This window comes from Oncorhynchus kisutch, unplaced genomic scaffold (assembly GCF_002021735.2).
Source record: "Oncorhynchus kisutch isolate 150728-3 unplaced genomic scaffold, Okis_V2 scaffold601, whole genome shotgun sequence".
Classification (NCBI taxonomy): Eukaryota; Metazoa; Chordata; class Actinopteri; order Salmoniformes; family Salmonidae; genus Oncorhynchus; species Oncorhynchus kisutch.
In genome coordinates, this window is record NW_022262546.1 from 222,186 (window position 1) to 239,516 (window position 17,331).

At 47.2% G+C, this 17,331-nt stretch overlaps 1 protein-coding gene across 1 annotated transcript in view; it reads right to left on the reverse strand.

The window, feature by feature from the left end:
- LOC116360840 (progesterone-induced-blocking factor 1-like) overlaps nt 1-13,038 on the reverse strand; it is a 69,732-nt gene extending 56,694 nt beyond the window's left edge. Inside the window, exons 1-8 of the mRNA XM_031815754.1 lie at nt 12,260-13,038; nt 10,861-10,961; nt 9,372-9,570; nt 7,386-7,505; nt 6,591-6,724; nt 6,311-6,419; nt 4,177-4,358; nt 1,334-1,459 (exon numbers count right to left, since the gene is read on the reverse strand). Coding sequence (XP_031671614.1) covers nt 1,334-1,459; nt 4,177-4,358; nt 6,311-6,419; nt 6,591-6,724; nt 7,386-7,505; nt 9,372-9,570; nt 10,861-10,961; nt 12,260-12,517 — 1,229 coding nt within the window. The 5' untranslated portion in view covers nt 12,518-13,038. The remainder of the gene's footprint in view (nt 1-1,333; nt 1,460-4,176; nt 4,359-6,310; nt 6,420-6,590; nt 6,725-7,385; nt 7,506-9,371; nt 9,571-10,860; nt 10,962-12,259) is intronic.
- Between the last annotated feature and the right edge of the window lie 4,293 nt (nt 13,039-17,331).

A 17,331-nucleotide genomic window follows, 5' to 3' on the forward strand; every position in this document is an offset into this window, starting at 1 on the left:
TTTGTTGAATATCTGAATACATGGTCTGAGTGAAGTACAGCACTGTATTCAGAACACAGTGAAAGAGCCCCCTCTAGAGGACACGGGCGGTATCTCTATAATCTCACCTGTTCTCTCTCTGGTTCATCTCTATAATCTCACCTGTTCTCTCTCTCTCTCTGGTTCATCTCTATAATCTCACCTGTTCTCTCTCTCTCTCTGGTTCATCTCTATAATCTCACCTGTTCTCTCTCTGGTACATCTCTATAATCTCACCTGTTCTCTCTCTCTGGTTCATCTCTATAATCTCACCTGTTCTCTCTCTGGTTCATCTCTATAATCTCACCTGTTCTCTCTCTCTCTCTGGTACATCTCTATAATCTCACCTGTTCTCTCTCTGGTTCATCTCTATAATCTCACCTGTTCTCTCTCTGGTTCATCTCTATAATCTCACCTGTTCTCTCTCTGGTTCATCTCTATAATCTCACCTGTTCTCTCTCTGGTTCATCTCTATAATCTCACCTGTTCTCTCTCTGGTTCATCTCTATAATCTCACCTGTTCTCTCTCTCTGGTTCATCTCTATAATCTCACCTGTTCTCTCTCTGGTACATCTCTATAATCTCACCTGTTCTCTCTCTGGTTCATCTCTATAATCTCACCTGTTCTCTCTCTGGTTCATCTCTATAATCTCACCTGTTCTCTCTCTCTCTCTGGTACATCTCTATAATCTCACCTGTTCTCTCTCTCTCTCTGGTACATCTCTATAATCTCACCTGTTCTCTCTCTCTCTGGTACATCTCTATAATCTCACCTGTTCTCTCTCTCTCTCTCTCTGGTACATCTCTATAATCTCACCTGTTCTCTCTCTGGTCCATCTCTATAATCTCATCTGTTCTCTCTCTCTCTCTGGTACATCTCTATAATCTCACCTGTTCTCTCTCTGGTACATCTCTATAATCTCACCTGTTCTCTCTCTGGTCCATCTCTATAATCTCATCTGTTCTCTCTCTGGTACATCTCTATAATCTCACCTGTTCTCTCTCTGGTACATCTCTATAATCTCACCTCTTCTCTCTCCGGTACATCTCTATAATCTCACCTGTTCTCTCTCTGGTACATCTCTATAATCTCACCTGTTCTCTCTCTCTGGTACATCTCTATAATCTCACCTGTTCTCTCTCTCTGGTACATCTCTATAATCTCAAATGTTCTCTCTCTCTCTCTGGTACATCTCTATAATCTTACCTGTTCTCTCTCTCTCTCTGGTACATCTCTATAATCTCACCTGTTCTCTCTCTGGTACATCTCTATAATCTCACCTGTTCTCTCTCTCATACATCTCTATAATCTCACCTGTTCTCTCTCTCGTACATCTCCTTTGAGGTCCTCTGCAGGCTGTCGATCTCCTGGCTGGTCTTCAGACGAATGTTCTCCAGCTCCTCAGCAAGTTTATTCTCGTACTCTGTCTTGTAGTGGTCTCTGTGGAAAAACCCTTATATTATACCTGATTGTAGCCATCCTTTGCCTTGATGACAGCTTTGCACACTCTTGGCATTCTCTCAACCAGCTTAATGAGGTAATCACCTGGAATGCATTTCAATTAACAGGTGTGCTTTGTTAAATTGTGGAATTTCTTTCCTTCTTAATGCGTTTGAACCAATCAGTTGTGTTGTGACAAGGTAGGTGTGGTATACAGAAGATATCCCTATTTGGTAAACGACCAAGTCCATATTATGGCAAGAACAGCTCAAATAAGCAAAGAGAAACGACAGTCCATCATTACTTTAAGACATGAAGGTCAGTCAATACGGAACATTTCAAGTACTTTGACAGTTTCTTCAAGTGCAGCCGTAAAAACCATCAAGCGCTATGATGAAACTGGCTCTCATGAGGACCGCCACAGCAATGGAAGACCCAGAGTTACTTCTGCTGCAGAGGATAAGTTCATTAGAGTTACCAGCCTCAGAAATTGCAGCCCAAATAAATGCTTCACTGCTTCACTGTTCAGAGGAGACTGCGTGAATCAGACCTTCATGGTCGAATTGCTGCAAATAAGCCAGTACTAAAAGACACCAATACGAAGAAGAGACTTGCTTGGACCAAGAAACACGAGCAGTGGACATTAGACCGGTGGAAACATGTCCTTCGGTCCAAATATGAGATGTTTGGTTCCGAGCACTGTGTCTTCGTGAGATGTAGAGTAGTTGAACGAATGATCTCTGCATGTGTGGTTCCCACCGTGAAGCATGGAGGAGGAGGTGTGTGGTGCCCACCGTGAAGCATGGAGGAGGAGGTGTGATGGTGCTTTGCTGGTGACAGTGTCAGTGGTTTATTTAGAATTCAAGGCACACTTAACCAGCATGGCTACCACAGCATTCTGCTGCGATACATCAACCCATCTGGTTTGTGATTAGTGGGACTATCATTTGTTTTTCAACAGGACAATGACCCAACACACCTCCAGGCTGTGTAAGGGCTATTTGACCAAGAAGGAGAGTGATGGAGTGCTGCATCAGATGACCTGGCCTCCACAATCCCCCGACCTCAACCCAGTTGAGATGGTTTGGGATGAGTTGGACTGCAGAGTGAAATAAAAGCAGCGAACAAGTGCTCAGCATATGTGGGAACTCCTTCAAGACTGTTGGAAAATAATTCCAGGTGAAGCTGGTTGAGAGAATGCCAAGAGTGTGCAAAGCTGTCATCAAAGAAAAGGGTGGCTACGTGGAAGAAACTAAAATATAAAAAGTATTTTAATTTGTTTAACACTATTTTGGTTACTACATGATTCCATATGTGTTATTTCATAGTTTTGCTATGAAAATAGCAAAAATTTTAAAAAAACCTTGAATGAATTAGGTGTGTCCAAACTTTTGACTGGTACAGTATATACAAAAGTATGTGGACACCCCATCAAATTAATGAATTTGGCTATTTCAGCCACAACCGTTGTTGACAGGTGTATAAAATCGAGCACACAGCCATGCAATCTCCATAGACAAACATTGACATTAGAATGGCCTTACTGAAGAGCTCAGTGACTTTCAACGTGGCACCGTCATAGGATGCCACCTTTCCAACAAGTCAGTTTGTCACATTTCTGCCCCGGGTCAACTGTAATTGCCTCTATTGTGAAGTGGAAAGTTCCAGAACTCACGACAGAGTTCCAAACTAAGTCAGTTATTCAACTGAATTTATTCAACTGAAATGTGTCTAACCGCATTTAACCCAAATTAAATGAAATGGGTTTCCATGGCCGAGCAGCTGCACACAAGTCTAAGATCACCATGTGAAATGCCAAGCGCCGGCTGGAGTGGTGTAAAGCTCACCGCCATTGGACTCTGGAGCAGTGGAAACTCCATCGTCTGCAGTGATGAATCATACTTCACCAACTGGCAGTCCGACGCACGAATTTGGGTTTGGTGGATGACAGGAGAACGTTACGAGGCTGAATGCATAGTGCCAACTGTAAAGTTTGGTGGAGGAGAAATAATGGTTTTGGCCCCTTAGTTCCAATGAAGGGAAATCTTAACACTACAGCATAACAATGACATTCTAGATGATTCTGTGCTTCCAACTGTGTGGCAACAGTTTGGGGAAGGCCCTTTCCTGTTTCAGCATGACAATGCCCCCGTGCACAAAGCGAGGTCCATACAGAAATGGTTTGTTGAAATCAGTGTGGAAGAACTTGACTGGCCTGCACAGAGCCCTGACCTCAACCCCATCGAACACCTTTGGGATGAATTGGAAAGCAGACTGCAAGCCAGGACTAATCGCCCACATCAGTACCCGACCTCACTAATGCTCTTGTGGCTGAATGAAAGCAAGTCCCCACAGCAATGTACCAACATGTAGTGGAAAGCCTTCCCAGAGGAGTGGAGGCTGTTATAGCAGCAAAGGGGGGACCAACTCCATATTAATGACTTCCCAGAAGAGTGGAGGCTGGTATAGCAGCAAAGGGGGAACCAACTCCATATTAATGACTTCCCAGAAGAGTGGAGGCTGTTATAGCAGCAAAGGGGGACCCAACTCCATATTAATGACTTCCCAGAAGAGTGGAGGCTGTTATTGGGTTGGGGAGGGGTACTGACCTAGAAGGGTTAGGGAGGAGTACTGACCTAGGAGGGTTAGGGAGGAGTACTGATATAGAAGGGTTAGGGTGGGGTACCGACCCAGAAGGGTTAGGGAGGGGTACTGACCTAGAAGCGATGTATTTGTGATAGACCTCCTCCCTGGCCCTCTGGGCGCCGTCCAGCTGGGTCTGCAGCCTCTCTAGACGGTCTTCCTGGTGGGCACAGCGCACATTCAGCTCCATGCTCTGTCTGTGAACATATTCCTTATCCTTCTGGAGGAGGGTCACCGTCTGCTGCAGAGTAGACACCTGGAACACAGAGGGGTTAGAGGTAGTCAATCCATCTGGGGGAGGGTCACTGACTGCTGCAGAGTAGACACCTGGAGGACAGAGGGGTTAGAGGTAGTCAATCCATCTGGAGGAGGGTCACTGTCTGCTGCAGAGTAGACACCTGGAGGACAGAGGGGTTAGAGGTAGTCTTTATCCATCTGGAGGAGGGTCACCGTCTGCTGCAGAGTAGACACCTGGAGGACAGGGGGGTTAGAGGTAGTCTTATCCATCTGGAGGAGGGTCACCGTCTGCTGTAGACACCTGGAGGACAGAGGGGTTAGAGGTAGTCAATCCATCTGGAGGAGGGTCACTGTCTGCTGCAGAGTAGACACCTGGAGGACAGAGGGGTTAGAGGTAGTCAATCCATCTGGAGGAGGGTCACTGTCTGCTGCAGAGTAGACACCTGGAGGACAGAGGGGTTAGAGGTAGTCTTTATCCATCTGGAGGAGGGTCACCGTCTGCTGCAGACACCTGGAGGACAGAGGGGTTAGAGGTAGTCTTTATCCATCTGGAGGAGGGTCACTGACTGCTGCAGAGTAGACACCTGGAGGACAGAAGAGTTAGAGGTAGTCAATCCATCTGGAGGAGGGTCACTGACTGCTGCAGAGTAGACACCTGGAGGACAGAGGGGTTAGAGGTAGTCTTTATCCATCTGGAGGAGGGGCACCGTCTGCTGCAGAGTAGACACCTGGAGGACAGAGGGGTTAGAGGTAGTCAATCCATCTGGAGGAGGGTCACCGTCTGCTGCAGAGTAGACACCTGGAGGACAGAGGGGTTAGAGGTAGTCAATCCATCTGGAGGAGGGTCACCGTCTGCTGCAGAGTAGACACCTGGAGAACAGAGGGGTTAGAGGTAGTCTTATCCATCTAGAGGAGGGTCACCGACTGCTGCAGAGTAGACACCTGGAGGACAGAGGGGTTAGAGGTAGTCAATCCATCTGGAGGAGGGTCACTGTCTGCTGCAGAGTAGACACCTGGAGGACAGAGGGGTTAGAGGTAGTCAATCCATCTGGAGGAGGGTCACTGTCTGCTGCAGAGTAGACACCTGGAGGACAGAGGGGTTAGAGGTAGTTAATCCATCTGGAGGAGGGTCACCGACTGCTGCAGAGTAGACACCTGGAGGACAGAGGGGTTAGAGGTAGTCTTTATCCATCTGGAGGAGGGTCACCGTCTGCTGCAGAGTAGACACCTGGAACACAGAGGGGTTAGAGGTAGTCTTTATCCATCTGGAGGAGGGTCACCGTCTGCTGCAGAGTAGACACCTGGAACACAGAGGGGTTAGAGGTAGTCTTTATCCATCTGGAGGAGGGTCACCGTCTGCTGCAGAGTAGACACCTGGAACACAGAGGGGTTAGAGGTAGTCTTTATCCATCTGGAGGAGGGTCACCGTCTGCTGCAGAGTAGACACCTGGAACACAGAGGGGTTAGAGGTAGTCAATCCATCTGGAGGAGGGTCACTGTCTGCTGCAGACACCTGGAGGACAGAAGAGTTAGAGGTAGTCTTTATCCATCTGGAGGAGGGTCACCGTCTGCTGCAGAGTAGACACCTGGAACACAGAGGGGTTAGAGGTAGTCAATCCATCTGGAGGAGGGTCACTGTCTGCTGCAGACACCTGGAGGACACAGGGGTTAGAGGTAGTCTTATCCATCTGGAGGAGGGGCACCGTCTGCTGCAGAGTAGACACCTGGAGGACAGAGGGGTTAGAGGTAGTCTTATCCATCTGGAGGAGGGGCACCTTCTGCTGGAGGACATTTAACGTGACATGTTGTCATTTAGCAGATGCTGTAATTCAGAGGGACTTCCAGTCAGTATCTTCCACTAAGGAAGGTGAGACAACATCTATCAGCCAATCAGTGGTACTGTGAAAAGTCCCGTGTTGGCAACATCAAGGTGTTAGGCAGGTAGCAGTAGTATCCAGGTTGGTGTTGTACCTCTCGACTCAGCTCATTCCTCTCCCTGGTCTGGACCTCATGAGTCATCTCCAGCAGCTCCAGCCTCTTCCTCAACTCTCCCACCTCACACTCAAACGCATCCCGCTCACTGGAAAGGAAGGGAGGATCGACGTTTAGTTTCTAAATGTCTAAACACACAAATACATTTTTCAAAGTGAAAGAGTCCATTTTGTAAATCCTTCTCCAGACATTTGATCTGACAGGGACACTTGCTGAAAACCGAGGTGGTCTTTCCTCCCTCTCCCTCTCTCTCTCTTACCGTTTGATGTTAGAGTAGTTGTCCCGCTTGAAGTCTCCCTCCTGGATGAGCCCTTTAGTGTCAGCCAGCTCCAGAGTTAGTCTCTGGTTCCTGATCACCAGCTCTGACCTCACCCTGCGCTCCTCCTCGTAACTCTACACCACAGGAGGAAGGTTACAATACAATCACATGGACCGACACTGCTCTAAGACAAACAGTACCTGCATGAAGGCTCTGATCTGTCCTCTCTGTCTGTACCTCCATGAAGGCTCTGATCTGTCCTCTCTGTCTGTACCTCCATGAAGGCTCTGAGCTGTCCTCTCTGTCTGTACCTCCATGAAGGCTCTGATCTGTCCTCTCTCTGTCTGTACCTCCATGAAGGCTCTGATCTGTCCTCTCTCTGTCTGTACCTCCATGAAGTCTTTAATCTGTCCTATCTCTGTCTGTACCTCCATGAAGGCTCTGATCTGTCCTCTCTCTGTCTGTACCTCCATGAAGGCTCTGATCTGTCCTCTCTCTGTCTGTAGCTCCATGAAGGCTCTGATCTGTCCTCTCTCTGTCTGTAACTCCATGAAGGCTCTGATCTGTCCTCTCTCTGTCTGTAACTCCATGAAGGCTCTGATCTGTCCTCTCTCTGTCTGTAGCTCCATGAAGGCTCTGATCTGTCCTCTCTCTGTCTGTAGCTCCATGAAGGCTTTAATCTGTCCTCTGTGTGTGTGTGTGTGTGTGTGTGTGTGTGTGTGTGTGTGTGTGTGTGTGTGTGTGTGTGTGTGTGTGTGTGTGTGTGTGTGTGTGTGTGTGTGTGTGTGTGTATACCTTCATAAGGGCCTTGATCTCAGTCCTGTGAGTCTCCAGGTCGTCTGTCAGGCTGTTCCTCTTGACATGGAGCTCAGAGAGCTGGGCTTTGAGAGGACTCACCACCTCATAGAAATAAACCTGGGAGAACACCACACAGCATTAACACACCTGGGAGAACACCATTAACACATTAACACACCTGGGAGAACACCATTAACACATTAACACACCTGGGAGAACAACACACTGCATTATAACACAACACACTGCATTATAACAACACACTGCATTAACACACAACACACTGCATTATAACAACACACAGCATTATAACACAACACACTGCATTATAACACAACACACTGCATTATAACAACACACTGCATTAACACACGACACACTGCATTATAACACAACACACTGCATTATAACACAACACACTGCATTATAACACAACACACTGCATTATAACAACACACTGCATTAACACACAACACACTGCATTATAACACAACACACTGCATTATAACACAACACACTGCATTATAACACAACAGACTGCATTATAACACAACACACTGCATTATAACAACACACTGCATTAACACACAACACACTGCATTATAACAACACACTGCATTAACACACAACACACTGCATTATAACACACCACACAGCATTATAACACAACACACTGCATTATAACACAACACACTGCATTATAACACAACAGACTGCATTATAACACAACACACTGCATTATAACAACACACTGCATTAACACACAACACACTGCATTATAACACAACACACTGCATTATAACAACACACTGCATTAACACACAACACACTGCATTATAACACAATACACAGCATTATAACACAACACACTGCATTATAACACAACACACTGCATTATAACACAACACACTGCATTATAACAACACACTGCATTATAACAACACACTGCATTAACACACAACACACTGCATTATAACACAACACACTGCATTATAACACAACACACTGCATTATAACAACACACTGCATTAACACACAACACACTGCATTTTAACACAACACACTGCATTATAACACAACACACAACATTATAACAACACACTGCATTATAACACAACACACTGCATTACCACAACACACTGCATTATAACACAACACACTGCATTATAACAACACACTGCATTAACACACAACACACTGCATTATAACACAACACACTGCATTATAACACAACACACTGCATTATAACACAACACACTGCATTATAACACAACACACTGCATTATAACACACCACACAGCATTAACACACAACACACTGCATTATAACACAACACACTGCATTATAACAACACACTGCATTATAACAACACACAGCATTATAACAACACACTGCATTATAACAACACACTGCATTATAACACAACATACTGCATTATAACAACACACTGCATTATAACAACACACTGCATTAACACAACACACTGCATTATAACACAACACACTGCATTATAACACAACACACTGCATTATAACAACACACTGCATTAACACAACACACTGCATTATAACACAACACACTGCATTATAACAACACACAGCATTATAACACAACACACTGCATTAACACACAGCGCACTGCATTATAACAACACACTGCATTAACACACCACACTGCATTAACACAACACACTGTATTAACACACAGCACACTGCATTATAACAACACACTGCATTAACACACCACACTGCATTATAATACTACACACTGCATTATAACAACACACTGCATTAACACACAGCACACTGCATTATAACAACACACTGCATTAACACACCACACTGCATTAACACAACACACCACATTACACTGCATTAACACACTGCATTAACACAACACACAACACACTGCATTAACACAACACACTGCATTAACACACATCATTACCACACCACATTAGCAGGATCTCTCCCCAGTTCTCACCGCTACGTATTCAGTGATAGAGAGTCTCTCCTCTGGGATATCTCGGAGCTCCTTGTATTTGTCCTCGGTGAGCTCCAGGTCCCTGAGGCTGCGTCGCAGGTCTCCTGCCTTGTCACACAGCCGTCTGTTAGTCTCCTCCAGCTGCTTCTGTCTCAGTAGGATCCCATCCATCTCCTGCTTCCTCAGAGCCTGCTGCTTCCTGCAGGACAGACAGAGAACCACACTGACTTGAGGCAAATATAAAAAGAGGGGACCCTTTCCATGCCTGCTTGGTTGAACATCTTTCAATCTTTTAGAGGTTCTGGGTTCAGCAAGGTGATCCTGTGTTGACCTACGACCCCTACGACTGATCAGAGAGACTTGGTTGAACATCTTTCAATCTTTTAGAGGTTCTGGGTTCAGCAAGGTGATCCTGTGTTGACCTACGACCCCTACGACTGATCAGAGAGACTTGGTTGAACATCTTTCAATCTTTTAGAGGTTCTGGGTTCAGCAAGGTGATCCTGTGTTGACCTACGACCCCTACGACTGATCAGAGAGACTTGGTTGAACATCTTTCAATCTTTTAGAGGTTCTGGGTTCAGCAAGGTGATCCTGTGTTGACCTACGACCCCTACGACTGATCAGAGAGACTTGGTTGAACATCTTTCAATCTTTTAGAGGTTCTGGGTTCAGCAAGGTGATCCTGTGTTGACCACGACCCCTACGGTTCCTACCTCCTCTCATCCTGGGTGAGATGCAGCTGTCCAGTCTCAGATCTGTTCCTACCTCCTCATCCTGGGTGAGTTGCAGCTGTCTGTCCAGTCTCAGATCTGTTCCTACCTCCTCCTCATCCTGGGTGAGTTGCAGCTGTCTGTCCAGTCTCAGATCTGTTCCTACCTCCTCCTCATCCTGGGTGAGTTGCAGCTGTCTGTCCAGTCTCAGATCTGTTCCTACCTCCTCATCCTGGGTGAGTTGCAGCTGTCTGTCCAGTCTCAGATCTGTTCCTACCTCCTCATCCTGGGTGAGTTGCAGCTGTCTTTCCAGTCTCAGATCTGTTCCTACCTCCTCTCATCCTGGGTGAGTTGCAGCTGTCTGTCCAGTCTCAGATCTGTTCCTACCTCCTCTCATCCTGGGTGAGTTGCAGCTGTCTGTCCAGTCTCAGATCTGTTCCTACCTCCTCTCATCCTGGGTGAGTTGCAGCTGTCTGTCCAGTCTCAGATCTGTTCCTACCTCCTCCTCATCCTGGGTGAGTTGCAGCTGTCTGTCCAGTCTCAGATCTGTTCCTACCTCCTCTCATCCTGGGTGAGTTGCAGCTGGCTGTCCAGTCTCAGATCTGTTCCTACCTCCTCATCCTGGGTGAGTTGCAGCTGGCTGTCCAGTCTCAGATCTGTTCCTACCTCCTCATCCTGGGTGAGTTGCAGCTGTCTGTCCAGTCTCAGATCTGTTCCTACCTCCTCTCATCCTGGGTGAGTTGCAGCTGTCTGTCCAGTCTCAGATCTGTTCCTACCTCCTCTCATCCTGGGTGAGTTGCAGCTGGCTGTCCAGTCTCAGAGCCAGGACTTGTTTCTGGTGCAGGGCAACATTCAGCCTCTCCTCCAGCTCCTCCGTCTAGGGAAGAGAGCACAGAACAAGTAGAGGGATACATAAGCGTGTCCCCAATGGCCCCTAATTATCTTTCCTATTATAGTGCACTACTTCAGCCGGGGCAGGACATACCCCGTTCTGGTGATATCTGGTGTATAATGTAAATAAATCTAAAATGGCCGTTTTTGGACTCCTTTATCAGTTCCTACCTGATTAAGTACAATACCATGGGAAATTCATGTTGAAAGGACAGGTTGTGTTTGGAGTTAAAAGGGTGGGACGAAAAACAACAAGATAATGAAATGCAAATTATACTGGGTCTGGAAAATGTATTTAGGTTCACAACCTTTTGTGAAACAGCACAGTTAAAAAATGATATGGCATAGTTTTTCAATAGGACAATGACCTAACACCAAGAAGGAGAATGAGGCATCAGATGACCTGGCCTCCACAATCACTCAACCGCAACCCAATTGAGATGGTTTGGGATGAGTTGGACCGCAGAGGGAATGAAAAGCAGCCAACAAGTGCTCAGCAAGACTGTTGGAAAATTATTCCAGGTGAAGCTGGTTGAGAGAATGCCAAGCGTGTGCAAAGCTGTCATCAAGGCAAAAGGGTGGCTACTTTGAAGAATCTAAAATATAAAATATATTTTGATTTGTTTAACACTTTATGAGTAAATGTTTTTTAAACTATTTTTTTAACTTTAGCTGACGTGGGCTAGTTGAAATGTTATTATTTTTTTACTTTAGCTGACGTGGGCTAGTTGAAATGTTAATATTTTTTAACTTTAGCTGACGTGGGCTAGTTGAAATGTTTTTATTTTTTAACTTTAGCTGACGTGGGCTAGTTGAAATGTTATTATTTTTTAACTTTAGCTGACGTGGGATAGTTGATCTGGACATCTCTGACACGTTATGAATACTGTATTGACTGACATGACAAGAGGACCTGATTATGCACCACCCAATTTAGAAATTGCACCTTGTGCATTCTACTATTAAAACTGCCAAGAGTAACTTTAAAGCGGGACAGATGGGTTTTTTAGGGGGGGGGGGGGGGTCTAGAGGAGTGTCCATAGGGTCTGTGCAGCAAGTCACATTTTAAGTCACATTCTTCATAGACAAGTGTAAACTAACAGTGAAATGCTTTACTTAGAGATAACATAAAGATGCAGGCTGAACCTCGTTTGACGTCCCTACTTTAGGGCCCTCTAGTCATAAGTAATAGAATAGGAGCCTATTTGAGAAGCAACCCCACATGTATGCTGATGTGAAGGTTTGGTAGCTCGATAGAACATCTTTGAGATCCTAGCTAACTACCTTTGTCAAGTGGTCCACTTTCATGTTATCTATGATGAGATTTTTCTGCGACATCTCTATTTTTAACAGCTGTAAGTTGTGCAGTAGCTCTTTCCTCTCGATGAGCTGTCGGGTGACTTTCTGTGTCCCGGTGCGGTCCCGTTCGTCCGACGACGAGATGTCTTCCGTAGGCACCGTGGTCTCCAGACTGAATTCTTCCGACTCCTCTAGCGAGCTGGAGATATTCACCGACGGGTTTTTCTGCTTCTTCGGAGGCATTTTGAAGATAGATAACGTTAGCTACCTCGCTTTTGTCAAACAAGTAGTGATCTGCTTTTTGCCAGCTAACTACTGAGCATATAATTTGAGTATTACCGAAGATTAAGGATTAGTGAACTCAATAGTTCAAGGACAGTTAAGGCGTTAGCTAGCTAGTTGCATGATTGTACTAACTAGCTAACAACGTCGACTGTTGCACGACATATACTGGTAACTAGCTCCTTGTCTGTGGTTGCATTAACTGTTAGCTACTGTACTGTACTAGTTAGTTACATAGTTATAGTTAGCTAACGTCGAATAGTTCACTGTCCAACAGGTAGCTTCATAGCTAGCTGGCTAATTCCTTACAAATGATTCTGTTTTTTTGTTGTAATATCCATAAATTAAATGGGGTTTAGAATTTACTATTTATATTCGCGAACAACCCTGTGTTCAGTGGTCGCTGTTTTCATAATTTCAACGGTCCCGCTTCGAATCGCATAGAAACCGCCGCTAGCGGATCACAACAAACAAACGGAAGTGACATCCGAGTCACTTCCGTTTGTTTTGCAACCACATAAAATGTCCGCCAGAAACAGCAACTGTTAATTATAATTTATTCAACTTTTATAGCGTTATTCATTACATAAAGAATCTCAAAGCGCTTTAAAGCACCAAAACAAGACATAATGAGATTGACAGTCAATAGAAAATTCATGGCTTTGAGTGGTCATCTGAGGGAGATGGTTAAGAGGGGAGAGAAAGTTCAGAGGCAGGCAGAGGCAGCACGGTTTTCTTCTTCTACATCCCAAAATGGTACATTGCCACCACCTACTGGGTGGGGTGAAAACAAACATTTTAACAACAAAAAATAAAATAATAATAATGTATAAAGATTTTAATCCCAGAAACAGTTCAGCTACATTAACAATTATATCGATCTTTCTTGACTTACATTCAACTTGTGCAGTTCCGTCTATCACCAATGCTTTAAATGACACAGAGTCCACTAGAGTCCTGCTGTTGATTCTCAGCCTGTGCTGAAGGCTCCAATGTAGGCATACCGTTCTACACTACCGCAGGACCTTCAGATATACTCACTCTTTCAACCCTTTTGCCAGCCTCTGCATAGGAGACTCTCAACTGCCTTTGATTTGAGCAATCTCAGTCTCTTTCACCCTACATCGGGAACTCCAATGATTGCTCTGCATGCTCCCCACCACAGTTGATTGCTCTCCATGCTCTTCATGCTCCCCACCACAGTTGATTGCTCTTCATGCTCCCCACCACAGTTGATTGCTCTTCATGCTCCCCACCACAGTTGATTGCTCTTCATGCTCCCCACCACAGTTGATTGCACTTCATGCTCCTCATGCTCCCCATCACAGTTGATTGCTCTTCATGCTCCCCATCACAGTTGATTGCTCTCCATGCTCTTCATGCTCCCCACCACAGTTGATTGCTCTTCATGCTCTTCATGCTCCCCATCACAGTTGATTGCCCTTCATACTCCCCACCACAGTTGATTGCACTTCATGCTCCACACCACAGTTGATAGCTCTTCATGCTCTTCATGCTCCCCACCACAGTTGATTGATCTTCATGCTTTTCATGCTCCCCACCACAGTTGATTGCTCTTCATGCTCCCCACCACAGTTGATTGCTCTTCATGCTCCCCACCACAGTTGATTGCCCCTCATGCTCTTCATGCTCCCCACCACAGTTGATTGCGCTTCATGCTCCACACCACAGTTGATTGCACTTCATGCTCCCCACCACAGTTGATTGATCTTCATGCTCTTCATGCTCCCCACCACAGTTGATTGCACTTCATGCTCCCCACCACAGTTGATTGATCTTCATGCTCTTCATGCTCCCCACCACAGTTGATTGCTCTTCATGCTCCACACCACAGTTGATTGCTCTTCATGCTCCCCAACACAGTTGCAACATGTTGCTCCTTGTCTATTCTCTTCTACTAAACATTTAACATCTCCTTCATAGTGGTCTTTCCCACACATCACACATCTCAGCTTCTCCCGTCTGCAGACACTTCTTCCATGCTCACACATTTGGCAGAAAGAACATTGTAAAAGGCCTTTTTACAGAAGCTCCAACAGTACATACATCCCTGGTACACTGGAGTAGGGAGAGATTCCACATCTAAACATACATCCCAGGTACACTGGAGTAGGGAGAGATTCCACATCTAAACATACATCCCAGGTACACTGGAGTAGGGAGAGATTCCACATCTAAACATACATCCCAGGTACACTGGAGTAGGGAGAGATTCCACATCTAAACATACATCCCAGGTACACTGGAGTAGGGAGAGATTCCACATCTAAACATACATCCCAGGTACACTGGAGTAGGGAGAGATTCCACATCTAAACATACATCCCAGGTACACTGGAGTAGGGAGAGATTCCACATCTAAACATACATCCCAGGTACACTGGAGTAGGGAGAGATTCCACATCTAAACATACATCCCAGGTACACTGGAGTAGGGAGAGATTCCACATCTAAACATATCACTAGAACAGACTAACTCTTCTCCTTCTTGCCATTAGCCATATGTGAGACTCCAGAAATTACTTACTAGACAGGTGTCCTCCTAGACAGGTGTCCTCCATAGACAGGTGTCCTCCTAGACAGGTGTCCTCCCTAGACAGGTGTCCTCCCTAGACAGGTGTCCTCCTAGACAGGTGTCCTCCCTAGACAGGTGTCCTCCTAGACAGGTGTCCTCCCTAGACAGGTGTCCTCCTAGACAGGTGTCCTCCTAGACAGGTGTCCTCCTAGACAGGTGTCCTCCCTAGACAGGTGTCCTCCCTAGACAGGTGTCCTACTAGACAGGTGTCCTCCTAGACAGGTGTCCTCCCTAGACAGGTGTCCTCCCTAGACAGGTGTCCTCCTAGACAGGTGTCCTCCCTAGACAGGTGTCCTACTAGACAGGTGTCCTCCCTAGACAGGTGTCCTCCCTAGACAGGTGTCCTACTAGACAGGTGTCCTCCTAGACAGGTGTCCTCCTAGACAGGTGTCCTCCCTAGACAGGTGTCCTCCCTAGACAGGTGTCCTCCTAGACAGGTGTCCTCTCTAGACAGGTGTCCTCCTAGACAGGTGTCCTCCTAGACAGGTGTCCTCCCTAGACAGGTGTCCTCCTAGACAGGTGTCCTCCCTAGACAGGTGTCCTCCCTCGACAGGTGTCCTCCCTCGACAGGTGTCCTCCCTAGACAGGTGTCCTCCCTAGACAGGTGTCCTCCCTCGACAGGTGTCCTCCCTAGACAGGTGTCTTCCCTAGACAGGTGTCCTACTAGACAGGTGTCCTCCCTAGACAGGTGTCCTCCTAGACAGGTGTCCTCCCTAGACAGGTGTCCTCCTAGACAGGTGTCCTCCCTAGACAGGTGTCCTCCCTCAACAGGTGTCCTCTCTAGACAGGTGTCCTACTAGACAGGTGTCCTCCTAGACAGGTGTCCTCCTAGACAGGTGCCCTCCCTAGACAGGTGTCCTCCCTAGACAGGTGCCCTCCCTCGACAGGTGTCCTCCCTAGACAGGTGTCCTCCCTAGACAGGTGTCCTCCCTCGACAGGTGTCCTCCCTAGACAGGTGTCCTCCCTAGACAGGTGCCCTCCCTAGACAGGTGTCCTCCCTCGACAGGTGTCCTCCCTAGACAGGTGTCCTCCCTCGACAGGTGTCCTCCCTAGACAGGTGTCCTCCATAGACAGGTGTCCTCCCTAGACAGGTGTCCTCCCTCGACAGGTGTCCTCCTAGACAGGTGCCCTCCCTAGACAGGTGGCCTCCCTAGACAGGTGTCCTCCCTAGACAGGTGTCCTCCCTCGACAGGTGGCCTCCCTAGACAGGTGTCCTCCCTAGACAGGTGTCCTCCCTCGACAGGTGCCCTCCCTAGACAGGTGTCCTCCCTAGACAGGTGTCCTCCCTAGACAGGTGTCCTCCCTCGACAGGTGTCCTCCCTAGACAGGTGTCCTCCCTAGACAGGTGTCCTCCCTAGACAGGAGTCCTCCCTAGACAGGTGCCCTCCCTAGACAGGTGTCCTCCCTAGACAGGTGTCCTCCCTAGACAGGTGGCCTCCCTAGACAGGTGTCCTCCCTAGACAGGTGTCCTCCTAGACAGGTGTCCTCCCTAGACAGGTGTCCTCCCTAGACAGGTGTCCTCCTAGACAGGTGTCCTCTCTAGACAGGTGTCCTCCTAGACAGGTGTCCTCCCTAGACAGGTGTCCTCCCTAGACAGGTGTCCTACTAGACAGGTGTCCTCCTAGACAGGTGTCCTCCCTAGACAGGTGTCCTCCCTAGACAGGTGTCCTCCCTAGACAGGTGTCCTCCTAGACAGGTGTCCTCCCTAGACAGGTGTCCTACTAGACAGGTGTCCTCCCTAGACAGGTGTCCTCCCTAGACAGGTGTCCTACTAGACAGGTGTCCTCCTAGACAGGTGTCCTCCTAGACAGGTGTCCTCCCTAGACAGGTGTCCTCCCTAGACAGGTGTCCTCCTAGACAGGTGTCCTCTCTAGACAGGTGTCCTCCTAGACAGGTGTCCTCCTAGACAGGTGTCCTCCCTAGACAGGTGTCCTCCTAGACAGGTGTCCTCCCTAGACAGGTGTCCTCCCTCGACAGGTGTCCTCCCTCGACAGGTGTCCTCCCTAGACAGGTGTCCTCCCTAGACAGGTGTCCTCCCTCGACAGGTGTCCTCCCTAGACAGGTGTCTTCCCTAGACAGGTGTCCTACTAGACAGGTGTCCTCCCTAGACAGGTGTCCTCCTAGACAGGTGTCCTCCCTAGACAGGTGTCCTCCTAGACAGGTGTCCTCCCTAGACAGG